This window comes from Scyliorhinus torazame, chromosome 17, assembly GCF_047496885.1.
Source record: "Scyliorhinus torazame isolate Kashiwa2021f chromosome 17, sScyTor2.1, whole genome shotgun sequence".
Lineage (NCBI taxonomy): Eukaryota > Metazoa > Chordata > Chondrichthyes > Carcharhiniformes > Scyliorhinidae > Scyliorhinus > Scyliorhinus torazame.
In genome coordinates, this window is record NC_092723.1 from 172,780,841 (window position 1) to 172,805,293 (window position 24,453).

The 24,453-nt window shown below is 49.1% G+C and overlaps 1 protein-coding gene across 1 annotated transcript in view; it reads left to right on the forward strand.

Annotated features, from left to right (window-relative positions):
• LOC140394416 (putative protein MSS51 homolog, mitochondrial) overlaps positions 1-20,052 on the forward strand; it is a 53,005-nt gene extending 32,953 nt beyond the window's left edge. Inside the window, exons 6-7 of the mRNA XM_072481669.1 lie at positions 14,730-14,823; positions 19,457-20,052. Coding sequence (XP_072337770.1) covers positions 14,730-14,823; positions 19,457-19,694 — 332 coding nt within the window. The 3' untranslated portion in view covers positions 19,695-20,052. The remainder of the gene's footprint in view (positions 1-14,729; positions 14,824-19,456) is intronic.
• Positions 20,053-24,453: the final 4,401 nt, after the last annotated feature.

A 24,453-nucleotide genomic window follows, 5' to 3' on the forward strand; every position in this document is an offset into this window, starting at 1 on the left:
TGAAATCCAGACTGAGGCGTTCAAAGGGACGGGAAGCCTTGATCAGGTGCGCTCTATCCGGCCTGAAAAAGTGCGGTTTGCACTCTGCACAGATGTGGCAGTTCCTGGTGACTGTACGGACCTCCTCCATGGAGTATGGGAGGTTGCGGGACTTTACAAAATGGTAGAACCAAGTGACCCCCGGGTGGCAGAGGTCCTCGTGGAGGGTTTGGATACGGTTTATTTGTGCGTTGGCACATGTGCTGCGGGATAGGGCATCGAACGGCTCGTTCAGCTTTCCGGGACGGTACAAGATCTCGTAGTTGAAGGTGGAGAGCTCGATCCTCCACCTTAAGATCTTGTCATTTTTAATTTTGCCCCGCTGTGCATTATCGAACATGAAAGCTACCGACCGTTGGTCAGTGAGGAGAGTGAATCTCCTGCCGGCCAGGTAATGCCTCCAATGTCGCACAGCTTCCACTATGGCTTGGGCTTCCTTTTCCACTGAGGAGTGGCGGATTTCTGAGGCGTGGAGGGTTCGGGAGAAAAAAGGCCACGGGTCTGCCCGCTTGGTTAAGGGTGGCCGCCAGAGCTACGTCGGAGGCGTCGCTCTCGACTTGGAAGGGGAGGGACTCGTCGATGGCGCGCATCGTGGCCTTTGCGATATCCGCTTTGATGCGGCTGAAGGCCTAGCGAGCCTCTGTCGACAGGGGGAAGGTAGCGGTCTGTATTAGGGGGCGGGCCTTGTCTGCGTACTGGGGGACCCACTGGGCGTAATATGAAAAGAACCCCAGGCAGCGTTTCAGGGCTTTGGAGCAGTGGGGGAGGGGAAATTCCATGAGGGGGCGCATGCGTTCGGGGTCGGGGCCTATTATCCCATTGCGCACTACATATCCCAAGATGGCTAGCCGGTTTGTGCTAAACACGCACTTGTCCTCGTTGTATGTGAGGTTCAAGGCTTTAGCGGTCTGGAGGAATTTTTGGAGGTTGGCGTCGTGGTCCTGCTGATCGTGGCCGCAGATGGTTACGTTGTCGAGATACGGGAACGTGGCCTGCAACCTGTGTTGATCAACCATTCGGTCCATCTCCCGTTGGAAGACCGAGACCCCGTTTGTGATGCCAAATGGGACCCTTAGGAAGTGGTATAGTCGCCCGTCTGCCTCGAAGGCTGTGTACTTGCGGTCACTTGGGCGGATGGGGAGCTGGTGGTAGGCGGACTTGAGGTCCACGGTGGAGAAGACCTTATATTGGGCAATCCGATTGACCATGTCGGATATGCGGGGGAGAGGGTACGCATCTAGCTGTGTGTACCTGTTGATGGTCTGGCTATAGTCTATGACCATCCTTTGCTTCTCCCCTGTCTTTACTACTACCACTTGTGCTCTCCAGGGACTATTGCTGGCCTGGATTATGCCTTCCTTCAGCAACCGCTGGACTTCGGACCGAATAAATGTCCGGTCCTGGGCGCTGTACCGTCTGCTCCTAGTGGCGACGGGTTTGCAATCCGGGGTGAGGTTTGCAAACAAGGATGGGGGTTCAACTTTGAGGGTTGCGAGGCCGCAGATAGTGAGTGGGGGTATTGGGCCGCCGAATTGGAATGTTAGGCTCTGCAGGTTGCACTGGAAGTCTAATCCCAGTAATGTGGGCGCGCAGAGTTGGGGAAGGACGTAGAGCCTGTAGTTTTTAAACTCCCTCCCTTGCACCGTTAGGGTCACTATGCAGAAACCTTTGATCTGTACGGAGTGGGATCCTGCAGCTAGGGAAATCTTTTGCGTACTGGGACGGATGGTCAAAAAACAGCGTCTTACCGTGTCGGGGTGGATGAAGCTTTCTGTGCTCCCGGAGTCGATCAGGCATGGTGTCTCGTGTCCGTTGATCAGCACCGTTGTTGTCGTCGTCTGGAGCGTCCGGGGCCGTGCTTGGTCTAGCGTCACCGAGGCCAGATGTGGTCGCAGTGTCTCAGCGTCTTCTTCGAACCCCGTGGAGCCGTCGATGCTGGGGTCCATTGTGTCGTCCAAGTTGGCAGCGGGGGTGGACAAAATGGCCGCCCCCATGCATCGCACATGGCTGGGGGGTCACAAGATGGCGGCGCCCATCCTCCCCTCGTGGTGGCCGGGACCCAAAATGGCGGCGCCTGCGGGTCGCACATGGGGCGCTGGGGGGGGGTTGGGGAGCGTTTGGGATGCGCTGGACTCTTTCTTCTCCGGGGACAGCGGCGACCCCCCGGGACCGGCACACAGCCGCGAAATGGCCCTTTTTGCCGCAGCTCTTGCAAATCGCTGCGCGGGCCGGGCAGCGTTGCCGGGGGTGTTTCGCCTGGCCGCAGAAATAGCAGCAGGCCCCCCCGGGATGACCTGGTGTCTGAACCGCGCAAGCCTGTGGGGGGGGGGGGGGGGGGTTGTCGCGACGGGGGTCCACTGAGCCCAAGGGGCTGCCGCGCGGTCGGGGCCGTCCGCGCGGGCGTTTTGCGCGGCCACATCTAGGGAAGCTGCAAGGGCCCGTGCCTCAGAGTCCTAGCGACTCTTTTTCTAACAGTCTGTTGCTGAACTGCGGGGAACAAGTCACGCTTAATAAATTGTAGCGCACAATGACTTACGAGAGACGAATAGAGATGAAGTCGATGAGGCTTTATTAAGCGTGACTTGTTCCCCGCAGTTCAGCAACAGACTGGAGCTGCGGGGAGAACTCCTGGTTCTTATACCCCGCCTTCAGGGCGGAGCTAGAGATCAACAGCCAACCAGGACCCGGGATCTGTCAGCCAATGGCATCACGGCTTCACAGTCCCACATGACCCCTAATGCATACTACCACACTCCTTCAGTGCTCATGTGGTAATAGTGAAGTTTTTCATAGCTTCAAAGCGAAGGAGCGGGTTCTGAGATGAGTGAGGGAGCATCGTGACTTAAAATGGGTAGGCCACGCCGTCAGGTTAGATGTGGGGGCAAGAAGAAGAGTGGTAAAGAAGAGCGTTGCGGTCAACAAAGCCACGAATGCCCTGTTAAAAAAAAAAAAAAGTGGAATCTGATCCGGTGTGGTTTACCCGGTGTGGTTAAGAGTAAGGGAAAGGACTCTTTATTTTATGCACTGGGAGAAGCGGACTCCTTTGTAAAGAAACACGGGTTGGGCGTGGTGTGATTGAGCTTTTCGGGTGTTCTGGGTGGGGTATGTTGAACTGTTCGGGTTCCATGTTTATTTTTGCAATTTCCTGTTCTATTTTTATAGTTTGGGCTTAGGTTTGGGGTTTAGTTTTATGTGGAGTTCTGTTCTGATGGTTATGAAAATATATAGCTCCATGTTGGAGTGTAAATGGTTTGAGGGGTATTAATATTTTGTTGTTTGTAGCCATTTTTTTTCACTCTAGTTGGGAGCCACCCTGCTAACCTCAGAGTTAGCTCATGGGAGCGGTGTTGAAGGATTGACTGCAGCTTATTATATTAGTTTTTTTCAGATAATGAGTGTAGAGTTTTTGTTTTCTTTAGGTTTGTTAGAGGTAGAGTTTTGTTTATGTTCACCTTGCTGCTATCTATCTGTGTGTATTTGGGTGGGATAGTGTCCGAGGGCGGGTAGGGGTGGGGTTTGTTTGCTGATGGTGAATGCAGAGTTTATTTTGTTTAGTCTTGTGATTAGGTTTGGCGGCCATATTGGGTGGGCCTGGTGGCGGTACCTTTTATGTATCTGTTGGGTAATGTCTCTTGGTAGAAACGGTTGACTCCGGATTGTGGGTCGGAGGGGTGGGAGACCTCCAATTCGTTTTAGCCACCTCGAGAGCCACGGGGTTGAATGGCCCAGTGAAGGTCGAGCGTGTTAAGAGTTTAAATTCCAATGTGGTGTTTCTGCAGGAGACTCGGAGACCAGACAAGGCTGCGGAAGGGGTAGGTGGGACAAGTTTTTCATTTGGGTTTCCGTGGTAGGGCCAGGGGTGCAACACTATTAATTACCGCATGGTAGATTGTTGCAAAAGGTTAATTCTCACGGAATCCAGGGTGAGGCAGCCAATTGGATACAAAATTGGCTTGGCGACCAAAGTCAATGGGTGGTAGTGGAGGGTTGTTTTCAAACTGGAGTCCTGTGACCAGCGGTGTGCCTCAGGGATCGGTGCTGGATCCACTATTATTTGTTATATATATTAATGATTTGGATGAGAATGTAGGAGGCATGGTTAGTAAGTTTGCAGATGACATCATGATTGGTGCCATAGTAGATAGTGAAGAAGGTTATATAAGATTTCAACAGGATCTTGACCAATTAGGCCAGTGGCCCAATGAATGGCAGATGGAGTTTAATTTGGATAAATGTGAGGTGATGCATTTTGGCAGATCGAATCGGGGCAAGACCTTCTCAGTTAATGGTAGGGAGTTGGGGAAAGTTACAGAACAAAGAGATCTAGGGGTGCAGATTCATAGCTCCTTGAAGGTGGAGTCACAGGTGGACAGAGTGGTGAAGAAGGCATTCAGCAGGCTAGGTTTTATTGATCAGAATATTGAATACAGGAGTTGGGACATCGTGTTGAAGTTGTACAAGACATTGGTAAGACCACACATGGAATACTGTGTTCAGTTCTGGTCACCCTATTATAGGAAGGATATTGTTAAACTAGAAAGAGTGCAGAAGATATTTACGAGGATGCTACCAGGACTTGATGGTCTGAGTTATAAGGAGAGGCTGGATAGGCTGGGACTTTTTTCCCTGGAGCGTAGGAGACTTAGGGGTGATCTTTTAGAGGTCTATAAAATAATTAGGAGCATCGATCGGGTAGATAGTCGACATCTTTTCCCAAAGGGAGAGGAGTCTAGAACTAGAGAGCATGGGTTTAAGGTGAGAGGGGAGAGATACAAAAGAGACCAGAGGGGAACTTTCTTCACAAACAAGGTGGTGAGCATCTGGAACGGGCTGCCAGAGGCAGTGGTAGAGGCGGTCACAATTATATCCTTTAAACAACAGTCAGATGGGGCAACATGGTGACACTGTGGTTAGCATTGCTGCCTGAGCACGGTGGCGCAGTGGGTTAGCCCTGCAGCCTCACGGCGCCGAGGTCTCCGGTTAGGTGGGTTGGCCACACTAAATTGCCCCTTAATTGGAAAAATATGAATTGGGTACTCTAAATTTTTTTTTTAAGTTAGACAGTTACATGGGCAGGGCGGGTATAGAGGGATATGGGCCAATGCGGGCAAGTGGTTCTAGCTTAGTGGTAGAAACTGGGTGACGTGGACAAGGTGGGCCGAAGGGCCTGTTTCCATTCTGTAAACATCTATGACTCTAATTAATTGAAGGGTTCAGTTTTCTGTCACTAGGATCTTGATCGACCCCAATGGCAGACATGTTATTGTCTGTGACTCTCTGGCAGGCTCTCCAGTGGTTCTGGGTAATATCTCTGCTCCAAACTGGGACAGTATGAATTTTATTAATTATTTGCTGGCTTCCCTCCCCGATTTGGATTCACGTCAGCTTATTTTGGGTGGCGACTTAAATTGTGTTCCGAACCCTAGTCTGGATCGGTCCGAGCCCAAATCTCTGACACCATCAGGGGTGGCCAGAGCTTTGTCCTTTTTCATGGAACAGATGTGGGGGGGGGGGGGGCGTTATTTGTACCCAGGTGATTAAGAATGTTATTTTTCTCACATGTGCATCAGGTATACTCGCGGATCGATTTTTCTGTGGTGGGTAAGTCTCTCCTCCATTTTGTGATGGTAGCTGGTTGCTCAGCGAGTGTGGTTTCGGAACGTGCCCCACACTTTGTTGATTTGGCACTAGTCAGGTCCCTCCCAGCATCCACCATGGAGATTGAACACGGCATTATTAGCAGACAAGAAACTTTGCGAACGCACATCCATTATATATGGGGGAATATATAAAATTTAAAAGAAGTGAGTTACTCTCACCTTCTACGATGTGGGAAGCCTTAAGATGTCCTCGGGGGAAGATTATCTCCTACAAAGTGAAGATTGTGGAGATCGTGGCCAATATTGGAGAGATGAGGTCTGCAGGTCTTTTACATGGTTAAGACAGCGAGGGTGGAGCACCAGAGGCTGGTGGACTCCATTCTTGAGGTGGACCACCAGTACTCACCTGTCCCAACCCCGGTGTTGAGGGCAAGAAGGAAAATGCTGCAGCCACAATTCGGGCTATTGTCAGCGGGCAGAGTGGTGGGGCAGCTGCGACCCGAGGGGAGAAGGCTAGTTGCCTCTTAACCCACCAGCTAAGCGACAGGTGGGTTCCCGGGAGATCGTACAGGTACGTAACTCGAGCGGCAGTCTGGTTTCCACCCCCCCTCAGGTCAATGCGTTTTTGAATCATTCTATCGGGGTATCCATAGATCAGAGCCTCCAGCTGAGGGATTGGTCATGTCTTACCTTTTGGATTTCGACAAGTTTGTCTCCTGGATTCTACTACAGGGCTCCCACTGCTGATGTTTGTATGAATTCTCTGAACTCTGACTACTTCAGAGATTGAAGGGCCTGACCCTGACACCAGAAGAATCGCCAACCGTGAACTTTGAGGCCGATGTCCCAACACTCCGCCAAGCCATTACAAGCTCTGGGGCCATCAAAACGCCAGTTACGGAGACCAAGTACAAGAGCCCTTGCATCATGGCAGTTTTGGGGGTAGCACAGTGGGTAGCACTGTCGCTTCACAGCTCTAGGGTCCCAGGTTCGATTCCCGGCTTGGGTCACTGTCTGTGTGGAGTCTGCACTCTCTCCCCGTGTGTGCGTGAGTTTCCTCCGGGTACTCCAGTTTCCTCCCACAGACCAAAGATGTGCAGGTTAGGTGGATTGGCCATGCTAAATTGCCCTTAGTGTCCAAAAGAGTTGGGTGGAGTTACTGGGTAGCGGGGAATGGGTGGAATATCAGCATTCTTATGCCTTGGCTCTGTTAGGATTTCATTGATCTCGACAGCTTGCAGTCCCACCCATGCTACTAGAGACGAGCATCAAGTGGAGACCAAGCAACTCCCCATGTGTAATTCTAATGCTTATGCTCAAATCCCTGACATTCCTCTCTCTATCTCGGTAAAGTCCTCCAGACCTACAGCTCTCCAATATTGGCCAACCTTCCAATTCAAGCCTCTCTCGTGCTTGCTTGATTTCCTTTCTTCTATCATTGGCAGTTGTGCCTTCAGCACTGAAATTCCCCTCTTCAGTCTCCCTGTTAGAGTTAATGTTCCCCAGTGCTTAAGTTAGAATTGGAGCTTTAATTGGTTCATAAACCACACTTATTGCTTGACAGACTGCACATGCATATAAAGGGGATACAGGTGGCACTGGAGTTGGAGGGGAAGTGTTTGTAGGACAGAATAAAATTGGAGTTGAAGAAGTTAAGACTTGCTTTCTAGTTCTTATTACAGAGATACCATCGGAGCTTAACACTCTCCACCTGGCTACCGCTCCCTCCTCCTTTACCTCACTCCCTCTGGCACTCCAGTGCAGTGCTGAGGGAGTGCTGACTGTTACAAGCACCATCTTTCAGCTCTGACCCTGGCCGTGGATGTAAGAAAGCCTTAGTTTGAACAAGAGCAAGAGGAGTTATTTCTGGGATCTTGGTCAATATTATCACCTGACCAAGGTCACAGAACAGATTGCCTGGTTATTAACCCCTTTGCTGTTGTGGGAGCTGGCTGTGAGCATATTGGTTGCTGCATTTCCCTCACGACAACAGTGGCTACACGTCAAAAAATGTCTCGTTGGGGACTTCCGGTTGCGGTGATGCCTTGCTAGCCGCACGTTTCGGCGGCTCCAGCTCCGACGGACCTTCGGGCTCTTTTAAGAGCCCCAACGGGGAATTTTTTGATGACGCAACCCGGTGTGGGGTGTGTGAGAAGGGAGTCCCCCCCCCCCCCCCCCCCCCCCCAACGAAGGAGGAAAAAACCGGCGGCGGCGGCTCCAGCGCGAGGAATCGTCGACCAAAGGGTCAGTAAGAGAGAAGCACAAGATGGCGGCGGAGAAAGCGCAGGCGACATGGGGGCCTGAGCAGGATGAAATTTTGAGACGGTGCGTGGAGCTGCTGAAGAGGGAGGTGCTGACCCCGATGCTACAGGCAATTGAGGGGCTCAAGGAGACACAAAAGACCCAGGAGGCAGAGCTCCGCGTGGTGGAGCAGAAGGTGACAGATAATGAGGACGAGATCCTGGGCCTGGCGGTTAAGACACAGACGCACGAGGCACTTCATAAAAAGTGTACTGAAAGGATCAAGGCCCTAGAAAACGGAGCGCGAAGGAAGAACCTTCGGATACTGGGTCTCCCTGAGGGTGTGGAAGGAGTGGACTGTGGAGCTTATGCAAGTACGATGCTGAGCTCACTGATGGGTGCTGAGGCCCCTACGGGCCCCTTGGAGGTGGAGTGGGCACATCGGATCCCGGCGAGAAGACCAAAAGCGGGAGAACCACCCAGGGCGATAATCGTGCGATTTCACCGCCTTAAGGATAGAGAAGAGGTCCTGAGATGGGCTAAAAAGGTGCGGAGTAGCAGATGGGAGAATGCAGTCGTACGGGTGTACCAGGATTGGAGTGCGGAGGTGGTGAGAAGGAGGGCGAGCTTTAACCGAGCCAAAGAGGTGTTGCATAAAAGGAAGCTGAAGTTCGGGATGCTGCAGCCGGCAAGACTATGGGTATCATAGAGATATGTATCAGGAGAGACACCATTATTTCGAGACAGCGGAGGAAGCATGGACCTTTATCAAAGAGGAGAAATTGGATCGGAACTGAGGGACTGATGCTGCAGGAAATGTTATTGTTAATGTTATGGTTGAAGTTAATTGAGAAGTAAATTGGGAAGGGGGGAGACATGGGGAAATGTGGGCGCCGGTGAGGGGGGAAAGACGGGACATAGTTGGAGAATGGGGAAGGGGAGGGGGAGGGGAAAGGGAGCTGCGCCATAAGAGGCGGGTCAAGTAAAGGGATGTTCCCGCGCCAGAAAGAATAAGGCGGGAAGACAGGCGCAAGGCGGATGGGAATTCCCCACACGGGGGGGTCGAGGAGTGAGCAGGAGTAGCCGGGGTCAGTTGAAGTCAGCTGACTTACGGAAGTAATATGGGGGAGCAATCACGCTAGAAAGAGATCTAGCGGGGGGTGGGTGGGGGGGAACACAACTGGGTTGCTGCTGCGGAAATCCAAAAGGAAATGGCTGAAGAGTGGGTGGACGGGGATGGTGTGCGACGCTGGGAGAGCGAGTGGGAGCGCGGAGGCGGGACATGGGACTGGCCTAGAGAAGGTAATGGCTAGTCGACACGGGAGGGGGGCAGGTAGCCCCCTAGTGAGGCTGATCACGTGGAACGTGAGAGGCCTGAACGGACCGATAAAAAGGGCCCGAGTGCTCGCGCATTTGAAAGGACTAAGGGCAGACGTGGTTATGCTCCCACAAGACGCAGCTAAAGGTGGCGGACCAAGTTAGGTTAAGGAAAGGATGGGTGGGACAGGTGTTCCACTCAGGACTAGACGCAAAGAACAGAGGGGTGGCCATTTTGGTGGGGAAACGGGTAGCATTTGAAGCAAAGAACATTGTAGCAGATAGCGGAGGTAGATATGTAATGGTGAGTGGCAGGCTGGAGGGAATGGAGGTCGTGTTGGTTAATGTGTATGCCCCAAACTGGGACGATGTGGGATTTATGAGACGGATGCTGGGGCGTATACCGGACCTGGAGGTAGGAAACTTGATTTTAGGAGAGGACTTTAATACGGTGCTGGACCCGGGGCTAGATAGATCCAGCTCAAAGACCGGAAGAAGGCCGGCAGCGGCCAAGGTACTTAAGGGGTTTATGGACCAAATGGGGGGAGTGGATCCATGGCGATTTCTTAGACCTAGGGCACTAGGGAGTTCTCCTTCTTCTCCCATGTCCATAAAGTGTACTCCCGGATAGATTTTTTTGTTTTGGGAAGGTCGTTGATCTCTAGGGTGGAAGAAGCTGAGTACTCAGCCATAGCGGTTTCGGACCATGCCCCACATTGGGTGGACCTGGAATTAGGAGAGGAAAGGGAGCAGAGAACACTCTGGCGATTAGATGTGGGATTGATGGCGGATGAGGGAGTGTGTGCAAGAGTGCGGGGGTGTATTGAGAGATACCTGGAGGTCAATGACGACGGCGAGGTCCCTGTGGGAGTGGTATGGGAAGCACTAAAAGCGGTGGTCAGAGGAGAGCTGATCTCCATTGGGGCCCACAAAAGGAAAACAGAGGCCAAGGAAAGGGAAAGATTACTGGGGGAGATTTTAAGGGTGGATAGGGAATTTGCAGAGACCCCGGAGGAGGAACTGTACAGGGAGAGGAGACGACTCCAGACGGAGTTTGACCTTCTGACCACCAGAAAGGCGGAGGTACTGTGGAGGAAGGCACAGGGGAGGAGGTATGAGTATGGGGAAAAGGCTAGTCGCCTGTTGGCTCATCAATTGCGAAAGAGGACAGCAGCGAGGGAGATAGGAGGAATTAGAGACGAAAGGGGAGACACGGTACGAAGGGCAGGAAAGATAAATGAGGTGTTCAAGACCTTTTATGAGGGACTGTATAGGTCTCAGCCCCCAGAGGGAGAGGAGGGGATGCGGCAGTTCCTGGACCAATTGAAGTTCCCGAAAGTGGAGGAGCAGGAGGTGGTAGGCCTGGGGGCACCGATTGGGGTGGACGAGGTTATTAAGGGACTGGGAAGCATGCAAGCAGGGAAGGCCCCGGGACCAGACGGGTTCCCGGTGGAATATTACAGAAAATATGTGGACTTGTTGGCCCCGTTGTTGGCGAGGACGTTCAATGAGGCCAGGGAAGGGGGGACTCTACCCCCGACGATGTCGGAGGCGACGATATCGCTAATTTTGAAGAGGGACAAAGATCCGTTGCAGTGCGGGTCCTATAGACCTATTTCATTATTGAACGTGGACGCCAAATTGTTGGCAAAGGTACTGGCATCGAGGATAGAGGACTGTGTCCCAGGGGTGGTGCACGAAGACCAGACAGGGTTCATAAAAGGGAGACAACTGAATGTTAACGTGCGATGACTATTAGGGGTGATAATGATGCCCCCAGTGGAGGGGGAGGCAGAGATAGTGGCAGCAATGGATGCAGAGAAGGCATTTGATAGGGTGGAGTGGGAGTATTTATGGGAAGTGTTAAGGAGGTTTGGGTTTGGGAACGGGTTTATTAGCTGGGTTAGACTTCTTTATGGGGCTCCAACGGCAAGTGTAGTTCCGGGTCGACAAAGATCGGAGTATTTCCGACTATATAGGGGAACAAGACAGGGATGCCCGCTGTCTCCATTGTTGTTCGCGTTGGCAATTGAACCTCTGGCCATGGCGTTGAGAGACTCCAGGAAATGGAGAGGGGTGATTAGAGGGGGAGAAGAACACCGAGTCTCGTTATACGCAGATGACCTATTGTTATACGTGTCGGACCCAGCGGGGGGGGGGGGATGATAGAGGTTATGCGAATGTTGAGGGAGTTCGGGGATTTCTCGGGGTATAGGCTAAACATGGGGAAGAGTGAATTATTTGTGATACATCCAGGGGACCAGAGTAGAGAGATAGAAGGCTTGCCTCTAAGGAAAGTGGAAAGAAACTTCCGATACCTGGGGATTCAGATCGCTAGGAGCTGGGGAACCTTGCACAGACTTAATCTGACACGGCTGGTAGAACAAATGGAGGAGGATTTCAAGAGGTGGGACATGCAGCCTCTGTCGCTGGCGGGCAGGGTGCAAGCAATTAAGATGATGGTCCTCCCGAGGTTCTTATTTGTATTTCAATGTCTCCCTATACTAATCACTAAGACCTTTTTTAATAAAATAGACAGGAGCATAACGAGCTTCGTGTGGGCAGGGAAAGTTCCGAGAGCAAGGAGGGGGTTCCTTCAGCGTAGTAGGGACAGAGGAGGATTGGCACTACCGAACTTGGGCGATTACTATTGGGCCGCCAATGTGGCAATGATACGTAAATGGATGATGGAGGGTGAGGGAGCGGTGTGGAAAAGACTGGAGGGAAAGTCCTGTAAAGGGACGAGTTTCGAGGCGCTGGTGACGGCGCCGCTACCGTTCTCACCTAAAAAGTTTACCACTAACCCGGTGGTGGCGGCAACATTGAATATCTGGGGACAGTGGAGGCGACAGAGAGGGGTGCGGGGAGCCCTGGTGGGGTCCCCAATCAGGAACAACCATAGGTTCGCCCCAGGAAGAATGGATGGAGGATTTCAGAGCTGGCACCAGTTGGGAATTAGGAGGGTGGGAGATTTATTTATAGATGGGACTTTTGCGAGCTTGGGAGCATTGGAGGAAAAGTATAAGTTGCCCCGGGGAAATTTCTTGAGATATATGCAGGTGAGGGCGTTTACTAGACAACAGGTGAGGGAATTTCCGTTGCTCCCGACACAGGGGATTCAGGACAGAGTGCTTTCAGGGGTGTGGGTCGGAGAGGGCAAGGTGTCAGAGATATACCGAGAGATGAGGGCAGAGGGGGAGGAGTCGGTGGGCGAACTAAAAGGAAAGTGGGAAGAAGAACTAGGGGAGGAGATAGAGGAGGGTATGTGGGCTGATGCCCTAAGCAGGGTAAACTCCTCTTCCTCTGCGCCAGGCTTAGCCTGATTCAATTTAAGGTGCTACATAGAGCACACATAACGGGAGCAAGATTGAGCAGGTTCTTTGGAGTGGAGGACAGATGTGGGAGGTGTGGCGGGAGCCCGGCAAACCACGCACATATGTTTTGGGCGTGCCCGGCACTGGAAGTGTATTGGAAGGGAGTGACGGGAGTGATTTCGAAAGTGGTGAAGGCCCGGGTCAAACCAGGCTGGGGGTTAGGTCTATTTGGAGTTGCGGATGAGCCGGGAGTGCAGGAGGCGAAAGAGGCCGACGTTGTGGCCTTTGCGTCCCTAGTAGCCCGGCGCAGGATCCTAGTCATGTGGAAGGAGGCGAAACCCCCCGGACTGGAGGCCTGGGTAAATGATATGGCGGGGTTCATTAAATTGCAGCAGATAAAGTTTGCCCTGAGAGGGTCGGCTCAAGGGTTCACCAGGCGGTGGCAGCCATTTCTCGACTACCTAGGGGAACGTTAGAGGGAAGACAGATGACCAGCAGCAGCAACCCAGGGGGGAGGGGAGGGGGGGGGGTTAGTTTAGTTTATGTCAAAAGATAATGGGGTTTTGTTATTTGTGTATTGTTAAAAATTTCTTTATTGTTACGTTTGCTTTGTAAGAGGGGAAAAATTGTTGTCTGGAAAAAAATTTCAATAAAATATATTTAAAAAAAAAAAAAAAATGCCTCATTGGATGCAAGGCATTTGCAATGTCCTGGAATCATGAAAGGTGCTATGCAAATGCAATCTTTATTTTCTTTCTTTAAACTCTACCTCTTTGACCACGTTTTTGGTCACCTGACGCAACAATTCCTTCAGTGTCAACCTTTGATGACATTCCAGTAAAACAATTTGGGATGGTTTGCACCGTTAAAGGTGCTATATAAATGCAGGTTGATGTGGTTACATAAGAGGTCGTAGCTGGAATAGGCCATTCGGCCCCTTGAGCCAGCTCCATCGTTCAGTCCGATAATGGCTGATTAATGCCTCGACTCCACTTTTCTACCTGTCCCCCCCCCCCCCCCCTCCCCCCATTGCACCTGAGTCCCTTGTGGATGGAAGAGGGGTGGGATGAGTGTTGATGTGGGTGGTAAGTCCTGTTGGACTTCAACCTGGTGTTGTGAGACTTATTACAATAAGATCATGGCTTATTTAATTTTAATCCCAGCTCCACACTCCCGCCTACCCCCGATAACCTTTCACCCCCTTGCTCGTCAAGAATCTACCTAGCTCTGCCTTAAAGATATTCAAAGACTCTGCTTCCACTGCCTTTTGAGGAAGGGAGCTCCTCTGTGGCTCTCTGAGTGAAAAGATTTCTCCTCATCTCTGTCCTCAATGGGTGACCCTTTATTTTTAAACAGTGACCGCTAATTCTAGATTCTCCCACAAGAGCAAACATCCTCTCCACATGTACCCTCTCGAGCCCCCTCAGGATCTTTTATGTTTCAATCAAGGCGCCAAAGCTGGAGATAAAATGGAAGGGAAAAATGCTAATTATAAGTGAACTGTGGTGACTTAGCAGTTCTAATATAACTCTCCTCAAAAGGAAAGTAAGTCCATGCTCTGATCCAACTGGCTGAAATCAAAGTATGTCGATAGTCGCTTGTTAGTGGAGAGCTTGAGTATTACTGAAAAAAAGAGACATGCTGTCAAAGTTTTTCATCTTGCACTCATCAAGACCTACAGGCACAAGAATACCAGATTTCAAAGGGAGCAACAATTTATATTGCATGAGAAAAGGGTGATGATTGGTTGGCAGGACGACTGGTTGAAGTGTTGCCATGGTGAATGTGCCAGGGAATTCCTGTCATGCACCTTTTGTTTAATATTGCTCCATTTGAAAATTGGCGTCCTTAGATCTGTTCTGATAAAAGTATGTCGTGGGCAATAGTGTTTTTTAAATTAAAAAAAAAGAGGAGGGAATGCTGCAAAGAATCTCTAAGAATGTGCGAAGAAATCCCTATTGCAGACTGGGTGCAGGAGATGCTGCAATAACCATTATGAGAGCGGGAGGGAGAAGGCTGTCGTTATAAAGAAATGAAGCCATGATAGTTGGCTGATTTTGATCTATAGTATTGCGCAGGAGATGACAATACACTAAGCCGATGAAGGATTCCATTCCTTGCATTTGATGGCTCAACATTTTTAGGAGCCAGGCTGAATGCGTTGCTAGGCAGTGATCTCTTGTGGTTAATTCTGAGCCCTCTCCCTCTCCATACCCAGGATTCCATGCTTCGCAGGGCCTGACTGAGGGCTGGCTGCCAACGCTTCTCCTGCTGAGAGACTACAAGATCCCATCTCTCTTCACAATGTACAGGCAAGTTCTCCTGCTCCTAGTTTGAACACTGCAACCTGGTACACAATAATAGAATGCTCAGAGCACCGAAGCAGGCAATTCAGTCCATCAGGCCCCTGTCGCCTCTCTGCGAGAACAGCTTCGCTCTTACTGCTCGCTTACCCTTTCTCCAGCACCTGATTTCCCTTCAGGTGCTTACGCCATTGCTGCTTGAAAGCCATGATTGAATCGGCCCCCCTCCCCCTTTCCGTCCGGCGCATTCCAGATGCTAACCACTATTGTCACTTTTGATTCTGTCGCCAATCTCTCTTACCAAGATGCTGCCTGGCCTGGAGAGTTTCAGTCATGAAGAGAGATTGGTAGACTTGGATTGTTTTCCTTGTAGCAGAGGACATGATTGAGATGTATAAAATTATGAGGGGCGCGTATGGAGTCGACATGAAGAACCTTTCTCCCTCGGTGGAGGGATCAATGAGCAAGAGGCATAGATTTAAGGTCAGAGGTTTAGAGGGGATGTGAGGGAAAACATTTTTACCCAGTGGGTGGTGGGACTTTGGAACTCGTTGCCTGAAAGGGTGGGGGAGGCGGAGACCCTCATAACATTTAAGAAGTATTTAGGTGTGCACTTGCGATCCCAAGCCTTACACGGCTATGGGCCAAGAGCTGGGAAATGGGACTAGAATAGTTAGGTGGTTGTTTTTGATCGGCGCAGACTCAATGGACCGAAGGGCCTTTTCTGTGCTGTATGATTCTGTGACTGATGACTCTTTGAACTCTATGCCCTCTGATCTTTGGCCTTCGCCCCCCCCCCCCCCCCCCCCCCCCCCCCAAAATGGGAATTACGTCCGGCCTGTGGAGGACGACTCGAAGGGTTGGTGACCTGAATTTGTAAAATTGGATCTTTCCTTCTTTCCCATTCGTTGTGGAGAAAAAAGCCATTTATCGCAAGCTGTGGACATGGATGTTTAGACAAAACTTATCAGCTTTCGGTTTCCTCAGTGCTAAAACTCCAGTGCCTCTTAAATCAATCCCTGATTCCCTGCCATTCGAAAGATGTATTTCATTGCTTTTCAAGGATAGTTTACCCACATAGTCTCTTGGTCCCCATGCTCATAGAATCATAGAATTTACAGTGCAGAAGGAGGCCATTCGGCCCATCAAGTCTGCACCAGCCCTTGGCAAGAGCGCCCCACTTAAACCCACACCTCCACCCCATCCCCGTAACTCCGTAACCCCACCTAACCTTTCTAGACACTAAGGGCAATTTAGCATGGACAGTCCACCGAACCTGCACATCTTTGGACTGTAGGAGGAAAATGGAGCACCCGGAGGAAACCCACGCAGACAGGGGGAGAACGTGCAGACAGTGACCCAAGCAAGAATCGAACCTGGGACCCTGGTGCTGTGAAGCAACAGTGCTAACCACCCTGCCACCCGTTCATCATATTACAACCCCCGTGGAGACCAGTGATGTGAAAGAATCAAACTCCTAAACGACCCAATGGAAAAACCAAGATTTCACTTTTTAAAACCTTTACTGTAACAATCAAGGGCAAACCAACATGAAGTAAACAGGACCCAATAGACGTTAGCAATTAAAAAGTAATTTGGAATTAAAAACGAATTAAACTAATATGAATTTATTAAATGCATTTACAAAAGGCTCTAATGAAACTAGTATGAATCTATTACAAGGAGGTTGGAGTAAAAGACGCCACGAGCTGCATGTGTACTGAAGCAGTCAACTACACACCAGGTTCATGTCAGTAGAATGATTTTCTCAGACGAGCCTTGTACTTTTTACAAACCTGTGTTAGGAAAACATCTCAACACAAGGCGGAGGATGTTTATTGTAGCAGGAACAACTGCTGTTTATTCCAGAAGGAGCAGACATCGAAAACAGGGATTAGGTGCGGCCTCTGGGAAGAACTGTGGAGAATAGATAGTGCCGGAGCTAGGAGATACCCTTCCCGTGAAACATATCATTTAAACAATGTTCTGCCTACGTGATTGTCAATGTATAAATGTGCTTGCAATTCTGTAAGCTGGGAGAGAGCTACACGGGCAAATTCTATTCAGTAGAAACTATAAATTGTGCATTAAATAGCTGGCACAGCAGAGAAAGGCATCTCGGATTTCTTAGGCAGCATTCTTTTGTTAAATTTAAAAAAAAAATTTTTTTTTTAAATTTAGAGTACCCAATTAATTCTTCCAATTAAGGGGCAATTTAGCATGGCCAATCCACCTAGCATGCACAGCTTTGGGTTGTGGGGATGAAACCTACGCAAACATGGGGAGAATGTGCAAACTCCACACGGTCAGTGACCCAGAGCCGGGATTGAACCTGGGACATCGGCGCCGTGAAGCAGCAGCACTAACCACTGCGCCACTGGGGCTGCCCTACTAGACAGCACTCTTGACACATACATGGTAGTTCCAAAGTCTTCCACAATTGTGTACTCTGGTAGAGTTTGACCACTCCTTATCATGCAGAATCTGACCATCAAATAGCCTCCGACACCAGCTTTACTCCATCCAAATGATTATTATTGTCACCAACAAGGCGCACTTCTGTGGTACCTCCTTCACTCAATTCTGAATGTCAATTCCCCCTGTCCCTGTTGCGGCCACCACAGGCTGAAATCCGCTTTCCCAGTCTTGTTTATTATTGCCAATTAGTGTTCACTTCTCGAGCAATGTACCAGAGACTGATTTCTCAGAAGTGTGATGTCGCAACCAGGAAGTCCAACTAACAAACCCCTCTCAGATAAATGAACTTGGTTTCTGTTTCAGTTAGTGGCAGTCTCAAAGGACACGGCGGAATTCTCCGTCAGCGGGATCCTCCGCTCCACCGGCAGCGCACCCACGCCCGCAGGTTTCCTGACTGCCACAATGGGGAATCCTATTGGTCTGCACGCCGCGCATGAAAGCCTGGCTGGCGGACCAGAGAATGCCACCCACCGGCTTTGAAACTCCAGTCAATTGCAGTCCGCAGCTTGAAAACGACAATAATCGGATTAGTCCTGCCATTTGTGAGAAGACTTTTGTTTGTTCGAATCAAAGTGCCTCCCACCTTTGGTTTTACATCAGCTGTGTTCCTCACCTTGGTCACTGGATCTGCAATATTAGCAGACTCCGCCCTTCCCCATCATTAGCCCCATCGAAAAATATGTTCCCTTTTTTTGCAGTGTTGCCGCAGGATTGGTTTGGGGCAGAAGCAGATGGTCATTTCGGTAATCTCCTCCAGCCCTACAAGCGTCTGAGAAACCCGAGTTCCTCCAATTTTGCCTTTTATCCATCCCTGGTATAATTGCTCCAACCTGCCTCAGCCGTCAACTCTAGAATTCCATTTCTAAACCTCTCCAACTCTCCTTCAAGACACTCCTTAGAAGCTACTGGCTAGACCAATCTTTTCATCACATGCCCTAATATCTCCTGATGTGGTTCAGTGTCATATCATAGATTTTATCATAGAATTTACAGTGCAGAAGGAGGCCATTCGGCCCATCGAGTCTGCACCGGCTCTTGGAAAGAGCACCCTACCCAAGGTCAACACCTCCACCCTATCCCCATAACCAAGTAACCCCACCCAACACTAAGGGCAATTTATCATGGCCAATCCACCTAACCTGCACATCTTTGGACTGTGGGAGGAAACCAGAGCACCCGGAGGAAACCCACACACACACGGGGAAGATGTGCAGACTCCGCACAGACAGTGACCCAAGCCGGAATCGAACCTGGGACCCTGGAGCTGTGAAGCAATTGTGCTATCCACAATGCTACCGTGCTGCCCCTAGGAGAGGGGAAGGTGTCAGACATCTACCAGGAGCTGCAGGAGGCGGAGGAAGCCTCAGTGGAGGAACTGAAGGGCAAGTGGGAGGAGGAGCTAGATGAGGGCCTGTGGGCTGATGCTCTGGGCACGGTGAATTGTTCCTCATCATGTGCCAGGTTCAGCTTAATTCAGTTTAAGATGGTACACCGGGCTTACATGACGATGGGAGAATGAGCAAGTTCTTTGGGGTGGAGGACAGGTGTGCGCTATTTTGTTTGACAATCACTCCTTCAGGGAGTGCCTTGGGATATGTTAAAGGCACTATATAAATGCAATTTTTTTTGTTGAGTGATTGCTGATCTTAGAACATACAGTGCAGAAGGAGGCCATTCGGCCCATCGAGTCTGCACCGACCCACTTAAGCTCTCACTTCCACCATATCCCCCTAACCCAATAACCCCTCCTAACCTTTTTGGACACTAAGGGCAATTTAGCACGGCCAATTCACCTGCACGTCTTTGGACTATGGGAGGAAACCGGAGCACCCGGAGGAAATCCACGCAGACTCTGCACAGAAAGTGACCCAGCAGGGAATTGAACCTGGGACCCTGGCGCTGTGAACCTACAGTGCTAAGTACTATGCTACTGTGCTGCCCACTATCTTGATAATGCAGATATGTTAGTTGCTTTAATGGCTTTGTTAGGGATATATCTACACCTAATCCCTGGCCCAATGAAAGGATTATATTGGCTGTTCAGCTTGAGGAATGGCTTCTCTCTGAAGAATATCACATGCTACAATGCTAACCACTGCAATCCTGAATGTTGTTTGCTTCCATTGTGTTTCCACGTTAAACTGTTAACCTTCTTTGTTTGCAGTGACCAGGAATTGAAGTATTCCCTTGAGATCCTGCAAGAGCTCGAGACCAGAATCATTGACTATGGGGCGAATCCGTTCACCTCCCTGAAACTAGAGCAGGTGCAGTCCAATCCCAACAAGCCGCTGATCCACAGCAACTCCAGCTACCTGATGTTCCAGGGAGTCGTTGAGTCCATGGATGGAATGAACACAGAGGATCTGAGGCACGAGAACATGCTTCAAGCACTATCAGAGTGACAGGCACACCTGTAACACTGAAACTCTGTAGCTAGGAAAAATATATATTTTTTGTTTGAAACAAATCCACACTATGCAAGAAACCAACAACTCGCTGCCATTTTATTCCTGGAATCATAGGAGGCCATTCAGCCCACCACACCTTGTTGGTGTTGTGCTACACCTTCAGTTGGATGTGATTGTGTTTTCTGTGTACATTGCTCGAGCGACAGTGTGTCACGTGACTCAGTTTTCGTCACTATTTGTTCTGAGGAACCTACCAATTCAGACATGTACACAAGTTCTCAAACTGTGCACTACTGCTACCGGCTTCTCAAATCTTCAATAAAAGAACCTATGTATTTTGGTGTTAACCAATCCCTTTGCGTGTGGTTGATCCCTTGATGTTTATCTTAACAAGTAAGCTCAAGGAGAAGAAAAACACGACAGTTGGTCCTTTGGAAGAGCTCTCCAATTCATCCCTCTTTCCCCGTAGTCATACGTTATTTTCCCTCCAAATGGTTATCTAACTGTCTTGAAAATGATCAATGAATCTGTGCCCACCATCCATTGTATTCGACATGGCAACTTGCTGTGTCAGAAAAAGTGTCTCCTTATGTTGTCTTTGGTCCTTTTGCCAATTAGCTTGATTCTCTGGCCCTGGTTACTGACTTTAGCAAATGTTTTTTCCCTATCTACTCATTTACTTTGAACATCCTGATTGGTGAAACAATTGAGGACCTATGAGTCATGTGGGGGGGGGGGGAGGAGTGCTATGTTCATTAAGTTACAGTAATTGTACATATAATTCAATGTTGAATCAGTTCATCTCCAGGTCGCCCTCACAAGAGCAGAAAAACATTGCTTTCTGTTTGGTCATGTTTGGGGGAGATACCATTTCTTATTTCTGGGCCTAATAACCAAACAAAGATCAAAAAATGTGCTGTTTGGACAACCCTTTGTCTTCTGGATTAAACCAGGTCTAGTATTCTGCAATGACAGAATTAATTAATGACCTTATTGTAAACATAACCCTAGATAGCAGTGATCATAACATTATTGAATTTTGTAAGCAGCTTGAGGGAGAAATGAGTGGGTCTAAGACTAGTGTTTTAAACTTTAAAAAGGCCACTTATAAAGGTATGAAGACATATCTGGCTAAAGTAAACTGGGGAATTTGGTTAAGCGATAGATCAGTAGAGATGCAATGGTGAGATATTTCATAACACTGAGCAAAGATACATTTCAGTGATAAATAAAGAGTCTAGGGTAAGGACACACAATCTATGGATAGCTAAGGAAATAAAGATAGTATCAAACTGAAAGAAAAAGGATATAGTTCCATGAAGATCAGAGGCAGGTCAGAAGATTGGACAGTATATAAAAAAACCAGCAAAGAATGACTCAAAGAATAATAAAGAGGGAGAAATTAAAGTACGAGAGAAAGCTAGCTATTAATATAAAAACAGATCGTCAGAGTTTAAAAGGAAAAGAGTTAGCAAAGTTGGCCCTCTAGAGAGTGAGAATGGGAAATTAACAATGGAAAATTAGGAAATGGCGGATGAATTAAACAGAAATGTTGTGTCTGTTTTCACTGTGAAGGATTCAAATAACATCACAGAAATAATTTTGAATCAAGAAGTGAAAAGGAGGGAGGAACTGAAAACCATTACAATCACCAGGGAATGGTACAGAGAAAATGATTAGAACTAAAAACTGACAAGTCCCCAGGTCCTGATGGGCTTAATTCTCGGGTCGTAAAGAAGCAACTGCAAAGAGAGTAGATGTGTTGGTTTTAATTCACTAAAATTCCTTCAGGAAAGGTCTCATCAGATTGGGAAAAGTGAATGTAGCTCCTCTATTCATGAAATGGGGCAGACAGAAAGCAGGAAACTACAGGCCAGTTAGCTTAACATTTGGCATTGGGAAAATGTTGGAATCTATAGAATAAAAAACAGTGTTTTGCTGTTGGCATGATTTGAGGTCACATTCTCCTGGCATCTGGAAATCCCCAGCCACACCAGCAAGGTGCTGATTAGTATTGGTCTCCACAGGCCGAGACCAGGCATGATGGCCGCTCTGGCAGTGTTGGAGGCCATTGAAGCCTCTCGGGTGGTCAGTGACAGGGCAGTGCCTTGGCACTTCCGCTGACATCCGGGCAGTGCTAACTTGGCACTGCCAGGTGGTCGGTTGACACTGACAGGATTCCAGGGGCACTGCCAGGATGCCAGGCTGGCACTGCCAAGGGTTGGGGCCTGAGGGGGGCCATGCCCATGAAAGGGAGGTATGAACAGGGGATGAAGGAGGGGTATTGAGAGGCTTCGTAATGTTTGGGATGGGTGAAGAGGAAGACCTGAAAAGGGGGATGGGGAGGACCTGAAAGGGGGGCTTCACTTGATGGGGTGGGGTGTAATGCTCATTTCTGCGGGGGGTGGCATTGTCCTTGGGTGAGCGGTGTGGTGGACCCTCAAGTTCATTTAGAGATTGGGGAACCCACACGGAATGACGCCCCGATCTCTGAGTTCAGCTGGCGAGTTCAGCTCCCCACTGGTGAACCAAATTGTTCGTGTGGGCTGGACCAGGGAAATTCCCCAAGGCCCCAAAAAATGATTAAGTGTTGATGAATCTAGGTCTGGTTCTCGCCCAAAAGCCAGCGGGAAACACCCCATCAAACCCGTCCAAAATGACAGTCAGTTTCTGAGCGAATGTCTATGTCTAATGAAGACATCTTGGAGACATGAGAAGTTTCCTCTGTATCTGGAAGGACATTATCTTCTGCAGAATAGGACACTTTAGTATCATTGTTGTCAACAGAATGAGTCGACTGTAAGGACAAGGAAGACCTTTTAATGAAAGACTGATCCAAAAGAGAAGACCTAAGAGAATGGAACATCAGATTCTCTGGGACTAGACAAGAAGAACTCAGGACACTTTGAAGATCTTGAAGGAATCTGGGAAGACGTTTCACAAGAGAAATAGGTATGGCTTCTCCATCCCGCCGCGCCTGATTTCTGGTCCAGCACGCCAGCGGGATGCTCCGTTTCGCCAGCCGGTCAATGGGGTTCCCATTGTGGGGCAACCCCACCACCGTCGGGAAACCCCCGGGCGCCGGCAAAACGGAGAATCCCGACGATGGAGAATCCAGCCCATGATCTTCAGCTCTTGGGAAGACAATCACAGCTGTAGCAGCAAAGACTATAAAAGCATTGAAGATCAGATTTAAATGAACTTAGACGATCATAGGAAACACAACCAGGAGATGATTTCCCAATGATATTTCGGGAGGGCCAGTATTACTGCCCTCTACTGGATTCAACTGATGAAACAAACAAATCAGCACTCAACACAAGCCTGATTTAACACAGCTTTATTTAACTCACTCAGACTTTAGTTGTAATAATAATCTTTGGTGTCACAAGTAGGCTTACATAATAATAATCTTTATTAGTGTCACAAGTAGGCTTACATTAACACTGCAATGAAGTTACTGTGAAAAACCCCGAGTTGCCACATTCTGGCGCCTGTTCGGGTACACAGAGGGAGAATTCAGAATGTCCAATTCACCCAACAAGCACGTCTTTCGGGACCTGTGGGAGGAAACTGGAGCACCCGGAGGAAACCCACGCAGACACGGGAAGAACGTGCAGACTCCGCACAGACAGTGACCCAAGCCGGGAATCGAACCCGGGACCCTGGCGCTGCGAAGCATCAGCGCTAACCACTGTGCTATTTAACACTGCAATGAAGTTACTGTGAAAAAAGTGGCTTATTTGAACAGTTACGTAAGTTGCAAGGCTCACAACTTGAACTCAAAATACTACCACATAGACAGAGCTGGCCCGTCCATTCTGGAGGATGTGCATGGCTCAGAGTTTCCAAACTCAGGGTCTTGTTTTGCGAATGTTGATCCTAGGGCTATTGCTGCAGAAATCTCAGAATCCCCTGCTTTTTAAAACGTTTTAGTTCTTAGTTTATCGTTCATTCTCATAAACAATCCTGTAGCACATAGGCATCATTCGTCCTTGAGAGAGCCTTGCTTTCCCTGTTTCAACACTAACTGTTATCAGTGACAGGTCCAGCTGTTTGGTCTGTTCCCACTAAACCAATGTTGCTGAGCTGCACTTTCCACACACATGAATGTTAGCCTCTTTTGCCATCATGCCCCATGGCACAATGTTAGCCATTTTTCCTACTCAGCACCATCTATTTTCAGTAGGCAGTGGTAAGACAGCCTCACTTCTCTCTGTGTGAGGTTACTCCACTAGGGGCAATGGGAAGAAATACGGAGGATATGAAGACAAGACAGCATCATCTTCTACGCTTGAAGATCTTCCTGTAATTCATTCTCTAATACCTTAACCTCCAGGAAATTACTCAGTACTGCAAGAGATTCTCCCCCATCACTTTCGATGAAGAGCCAATTCTGGTCCAGGACATCTTCATGGGGGCTTTCACCATTTTACACACACCTTCTGTATCCTCCACCTCTGGCCTTATTTTGTGAAGACCTGAGAGATTCACCGCCTCCATATCACCCTGGGTCCAGCCGATGGTGTCTCTGCGAAGAAAGAAAATTACTACTGAACCTATAAATGTCCTCCGCTTCTGAAGGCTGAAATTCCACTCTTTCTAAATTAAAGGTTGAAGATTGTTAATCTTTTTTAGTATCACAAGTAGGCTTACGTTAACACTGCAATGAAGTTACTGTGAAAATCCCCTAGTCGCCACATTCCGGTGCCTGTTCGGGTACTCTGAGAGAGAATTTAGAATGTCCAATTCA